This window comes from Artibeus jamaicensis, unplaced genomic scaffold (genome assembly GCF_021234435.1).
Source record: "Artibeus jamaicensis isolate MK-2021 breed Jamaican fruit bat unplaced genomic scaffold, CSHL_Jam_final contig_65, whole genome shotgun sequence".
In the NCBI taxonomy this organism is placed as follows: domain Eukaryota; kingdom Metazoa; phylum Chordata; class Mammalia; order Chiroptera; family Phyllostomidae; genus Artibeus; species Artibeus jamaicensis.
This window is the reverse complement of record NW_026521913.1, coordinates 3,014,726-3,021,214: the sequence shown is the minus strand read 5'-3', so window position 1 is coordinate 3,021,214 and position 6,489 is coordinate 3,014,726. Positions and strand designations below refer to the sequence as shown.

General features: G+C 44.2%; 1 protein-coding gene across 1 annotated transcript in view; it reads right to left on the bottom strand.

Moving 5' to 3' along the window:
- Positions 1-8: 8 nt before the first annotated feature.
- SLC24A3 (solute carrier family 24 member 3) overlaps positions 9-6,489 on the bottom strand; it is a 606,708-nt gene continuing 600,227 nt past the window's right edge. Inside the window, exons 16-17 of the mRNA XM_053670958.1 lie at positions 5,222-5,287; positions 9-1,894 (exon numbers count right to left, since the gene is read on the bottom strand). Coding sequence (XP_053526933.1) covers positions 1,745-1,894; positions 5,222-5,287 — 216 coding nt within the window. The 3' untranslated portion in view covers positions 9-1,744. The remainder of the gene's footprint in view (positions 1,895-5,221; positions 5,288-6,489) is intronic.

Sequence of the window (6,489 nt, the reverse complement as noted above, 5' to 3'; positions counted from 1 at the left end):
TATTTTACACTATCTGTCCAAGAAAACAATTGCCATAAACCAGTGCAAAATGTGCAACAGAATCAATAAGTGTGTCTTAGCTCTGAGAGCCCAAATTGGTGATTTTCCTCTCCCAATCCTCCATCAGGCAGGTGCCCCATTGGCTAATGCTCATCTCATTTCACACTCTTGACAGAGACATTCAACCAATTTGTAGCAGGTTATTTTTACAATTCATACCAGAATGTGTACAAGGGACAGGGAAAACCATACCAAATGGATTATTAGTGATCAGTGCTTAAAGTAAATATAGGGGGAGCGCGAGCATGAATCCACAGTTTCAATAAATACAAGTGAAACAAGCATGGGTGTGTCTCAACTGGTGGAATTAGTCTGCATAATAATTCAGCGTCATATAAAATCTAGCAGGGCTGTTGAGCAGTGATTGGCTACAACATTCACAATAACTTATGCCCTTGAGTGAGTCTGCATTTAACACATTCTATGGTTTCAAAGATGTCAGTTCTGTTTTCTCCTTCCCTTGCCATCCTTTCAGGAGGGGATGGGTGGAGCCGGGCAGGCCGTGGCATCCTGGAGGAAGGACACTGGCCCAAGAGCCAGCTGTCAGGGTCCAGTGTACTCAGTACCAAGTGGCAAATTGGGACTTTATTGACGATGTCTGTGCAAAGTGTGCTTCTCTCCATTTTCCAAGAAACCAGTGTCTGTAACTCCTGCACAGAAAGCAGTGGTGGCCTCTGAGTCACTCCGTTACCCCAAATGTCAAGCCATGAGAGCACATCTTAGGTACTCACAGGTTGGGAAGCTTCTGCTGCTAACTGCCTGGCACATCACAGATGGATGTTTAACCAGGGCCCCTTGACAAAGACCTCAGGCAGGCTAGAACTATTGCTTGAGAGGCTAGAAAGAACCTAGTAAGAAAGTGAAGGTCATAATGGACATGTGGGAAGCTGTCTTCTTTCTCAGAAAAACTTGTACCCCGTAGGCAATACCTACAGGACTCTGGGGGCATCCTTGGGTATGAAATGTCGTGTATCTGTTCCCAGTGGCCTAGCTCAGTTGTTCCTCTGATGAGCCATAAGATCTACACATGTTCCAACATGCATGGGGTCTGATCCCAAGACAAGTGGGGACAACTTGTGGATCACCCACTAACCCAGAGCCCAGGAGAAGAAGATGCAAGAGGAGCTCTCTCCATCTCTGGAAGAAAAGGAGTGAAAAGGAGAGCCTCTCCTCCCCCACAAAGTGAAACAACCCCCCAAAACCTAGAAACCTAGGAATCACCTCACAACATAACAAAATTCCAAACACTCCCTATAATCAATTTACCCTCTCTTCACTAACTTTTTAACAGTCTCAGGTCATAAATTATGTTAGTCTTTTATCCAATAACTTAAAAAAAGGAGGGATTGTAATAAGTTTTGTCTGGCTTGGGCCAGTTAGCAGCCAGTTTTCTAGAATCTCAGTCACTGTTCTGGAGCTTGAAAATTCAGGTGGATGGTGAAAGTCTTCACATGGAGGTGGCAGAAAGGGGTGGGCAAGAGGGGCTGGGTGGCAGGGAGAACATGAGGAGGTGGAGGAGGGAAGGGGCAGGGAGAGCCTGAGCCACCGAGGTGGTGCGGAGGCTGGTGAACAGCGTGGGCGAGATGGAAGCCCCAGCCCTGGGGGCCCCTGTGACTCCGTGTGCATCCGGGTTTTGTATTGCACAGAAAAGAAGGAACTGAGCCTTGGCAGGAGGCCTCGTAGATCAATGTTCCCCACACATGGGCAAGTTCACAAAAGTGAACACGTTGAACTCTGTCATGATGGAGAAGCACAGGAACACACCATACAGAAAAAGGCACCCACATCCGAGCTTCTTGTCCAGCTGCCACTTGTTCAGATGAACACCAAACACCTGCAATACACAGAGGGGTCAGAGGACAGCAGCCAGAGGGTCAGGCTGGGCACTGATTCTCCCTGGGCCCACAAAGTCCATCTCTCATATTGCAGAACGTAAGAACATCAAAATCAAGAAGAAGGGAAGTCAGAACCTGCCGGTTGTGGGAAAGTCACTTTAAAAAGTCATAAGGATGGGAGTAACAAACATAGTCATAGCAGGCCCCACTCTTACCCTGGATTCCAATGCTGCACTGCTCTGTGCTGGCACCACCTGGGCTGACACTTCACCCTCTTGTCCCAAGCAGACCCTGGTTCTCCCTGAGAACACCAGCCCACAGATGGTAGCTGCATCTTTTCAAGTTCCTGTTCCTGGAGGCTGGGAGGTTGTTCTCCTTGCTCCTCATTGCTGCTTCTATACCCTTTTCCTTCTTTTCTCCTGAAAAGCATTGGGCTTGGCATCTAAAATCTCTGGACAGTCACTCTCTACTCTCCTGGGTAGAGTCAACCCTGGGTGCTCCTGGCATCCCTCATAGCCGTAAGTTCCTCACTGCAAGGCCTATCATTGGTACGTCTGTCATCCTTCTTTGTGATTTAACTATCCACCAAGAGGATCTTCCCAATACCACTTCTCTGAGTTATTGTCCTCTACCCTATCTTAGTCCCTCATTCCCATGCCACACCCTTGATCTGCGCTATAACAACTAGCTACATGTGGCCATCCAAATTTAAATATAAATAAAATGAAATTAGAAACTCAGTTCCTCAGTTGCACAATAACATTTCAAGTGCTTAATATCCACAGGAGGTCAGTGGCTACTGTCCAGAGAAGACAAAGGACATTGTCAGCATTGTGGAAAGTTCTACTGGACAGTCCTGCACCCTAGAGCTTGTCAAACATCCCACTTTCTGCCAGCAATCTCTTGTCTTTCCTGCTTGTTCTATTTTGGTACCCCAACTCCCACAACACTGAAGACTCCATGACCCCAAATTCACTGGAACTACCACTGTTTAACTGCACACATCTTGTACCCCTTTCCCTCCTTACCCCTCTCCCAAGTTCCTCCAGCAATTGCTATAGTCACTATAGTCACTATAGTGCTATCATCACTCCTGGCAGCCACCTCATTCCTTGGCCTCTCTAGCTTTGTTGTCCCTGCTGGCTAAGCCACAGCCCTTTGGTTCAAGCTCCCATCTACTCCAGGCTGCTTCCTTGCAGCTGACCCAGGCTGGAGGAGAATGCCAGTCAGGCTGATGGGTCTCACTTTAAATTTAAGACCACAAATCTTAAGTGGGCCATAATGCCTTATAGCAGTCATCCCACATTTCCTAGTCCACCATCTCTCCATTTCCTGTGTGGCTATTTCAACACATCTCCTCTCTCCTCAAATCCCCAACACTCCCTTCTCTACTCTCACTCTCAGCTCATGATCTTGTTCCCATTTCACAGGGCTCCCACCACCACATCTGCCAGCCTACCTTTTCTTGTGTTAGTGAGGACCTACCATCCATGTCCTGTCCACAACCCTGTTCATGGCCCACTCTTCCACATGAGCATGACACCCTGCCTGCCACCTTGTACTGCTTAAGGAAGTGATTCCAGCAATTGCCTCTTTTATCTCCATCCCTCCACCCCATTGCTGGATTATTCCAAATAACATACAAGAATGCTGCTAGCTCTCTCATCTGTACTTTTTCTAGATTTCCATTCTTTCCTTGCTTTATAGCAAGGTAACTTGAAAATGTTATAAATAGCAGCTGCTGCCATTTTTTCCCCCCATTCTCCATTAACTTATTCTACTCAACCTCTGCCCCATCACTTTGCAAGCCACCTTGTCAAGAGAACTGATGATTCTCTGTTTCCAACCCTAATGACCACTCCATCTTGAAGCACTGTTTCTACATAGCTTCTGGTTGTTACACTCTTCCAGTTTTGGTTTTCCTCTTACTCTCTGAATGCTCTTTCTCTGCTTCTTTTAGGGTTTTATCCTAATCGCCCTGACTCAGATCTTGGGGCTCTTCCCCGTCTATCTATGCTCATTTGCTTGGTGAACTCATCCAATTGCGTGGCCTGAAACACCATCTACATTCTGGTGTCTCTAGCTTGTACATTTCTCCTGAACTCAGACTCATCATTCCAATAGCTTTCTTGACCTTGTCCTTTGAATGTCAAATAGTCACTGCAAGCTTATGTTTGAAATTGTTCTTATTCTCCAAACTAATTTCCCTTCAGTCTTTTGACAGTCTCATTCAGATAGCCCAGGTAGTGGTTAGCCACATTTCCTTTAAATTGCATAACTATGCACAATGCAAGAAATAGGTTGCTATGAGAATGCGCTCCATCAGACAACTTTCTCCTCCATCATTTGGTGTCAACTTCTCTATTGTCATCAGTACAATGGAGCTAATATTACTGACTACCTCATGGGGGTGTGGTGAGCTCCAAATGAAAAAATACATGCATAACATTAAGCACAATGTGTGGCTATTATACATATCATAACCCTAAGTTATATGGCCTGAAGAACCTCTAAACTAGAAGAGAATAAATTATATAGATTTTCCCTTTTGTGTAAGGCAGTATTAACCTTGATATTTGACTCCCATCTTGATGCTGTAAATTACCTTTCCTGCTTCCTGCCTGTACTTCTGAATTCCAGTGCTCTGTCATATGTATGTTAACATGCTAGGTATAATTTAGTTAATAGTTCTTTGAAAATTTCAGGAAAAAACATATGGTGTCTCAATGTTTAATGTGGAAACTCAACAGCATACTTGTATGTTAGTGGATACTTTGTATGGGTAAGTCCATGTGTTGGTACAAATTTGTTTGAACCATATGTGTCAGTTGGGTTGGGATATTAATTATACAAAGGGATATAAAAAATGGCCAAGATAGTGGAATGGCATAAAAGTGAACTGTCAATAAAATATATTCTTAGTTGCTGAGTATTGTTCAAACCCATGGATTTATGAAGATGTTTAGTAAACTGGAATAGTCAATTAATTGAAATCTACCCTTCTGTGACTAATTTTTTCAGAAAAAGTGGGATCTTCTCTTTGTTTTTGGTAAAATAATTTGTGTTTGACATGAGACAAGGTCATGCTTCTGAGAGGAGGCTGCCTCTTTTCAGTAAGAGAAAAGGACTTTCTAGTGGGATGCTGGGATCCACTTCTAGAAGAAACAGTCACAAAAAAGACAGAACATCTGGAGGCCAATTGTCCAGATCTACCAGGAGGCCAAGCCCATTTGGTATCCAAACAAACTCTGTAGCCAGGGAACCCCAGGGGGTGTGGGGAGGGAGAACATAGGAACTCAAAAGTGAGGAGAGAACTGTAAACCTACCGTGACAAAGACAGAGGCCAGCAGCAGGCCCACAGAGTAGATCAGTCCCCTGCTGTTCAGACGAATCTATAATAAAAGGATCAAACAAAATTAGCCTTCTGAAAAGTCATGTTTAGTGTGGGGCACTCAAGGATCTCTGAGTGAGTCCAAATCTCTCCTCTAGGAAGGAAAACAAAAAGCGACCTCTGCAGCCATGCTATGCAGCTTGTAGTAGAAATGTGAACTTTCCTAAAAGACCCTGTGTATGTCCTGTTCTGGTCCACTCTCAGCCCAGTCCCATGCTTCCCTCCAGTAGTGGTGGCTGCTGGACTGCCTATGGCCACTTGAATTCTCCATGTGTATTGCTTGATTCTTGTTGCCTACAAGGCTTCCCTGTGGACCTCATCTCCAGGGAGATCAGTTTTACAGCATGAGTGATAGAGCTTTATTTTGAACAATATTGCTAAAGTTTTTAATCTCTTTTGCATTAAAATGTTGTGAGCTTCACACTAACTTGATACAAATAGGTGAGTGAAGGTTGTTATTATGAGCAAGCAAAAAGATTTAACATTCTGTTTCTGATATACATAAAAAAATTTTGTTTGGTTTATTTTCACAATAATACAGTGTGGCTAACAGCCAAACTTTGGAGAGAAAGAAAGAAACAATTTTGGGAATTATAGAATGATGCTGTCCAGTGGAACTTTCTGCAGTGACAGAAATGTTCTACATCTGTGCTGTCCCATATAGTAGCCATTAGGAACATGTGGCTGTTCAGCACTTAAAATGGGGCTCATGCAATAGAAGGACAAAAATTTTAAACTTATCTTTAATAAAATTAAATTCACATTTAAAAAGCCACGTGTGATTAGTGGCTACAGTACTGGGCAGAGCAGGTGGAGAATATTAAAGGGCCAACGTGGCTGACAAGGATCATAGCATTTGAGGATGCCCCTTTGCTTTGACCTAGGTCATGAGGCTGCTGCCCTGAAAGTGGAGGCATATCTTAGAGCAGCTGTGCTCACAGATGCTCCCTGACCAACAGCAGCAGCATGACCTCAGAGCTGGTTAGAAATGCAGGCTCTCAGGCCCCACCAGACCTCCTGTATCAGAGACTGTAAAGGAAAGGGGGCATTAATCTGTGTTTTAATAAACCCTCCAGGGGCATATATCCACTGACTTAGAGAAAATATTGTACTAAGGCTAGATTTGGTTCTGGGGATGGGCCTTTGACATTTAATTTTCACCAGTTCCCTTAAAAAGTCTTGTCTAGGTTTGGAAGATCACAA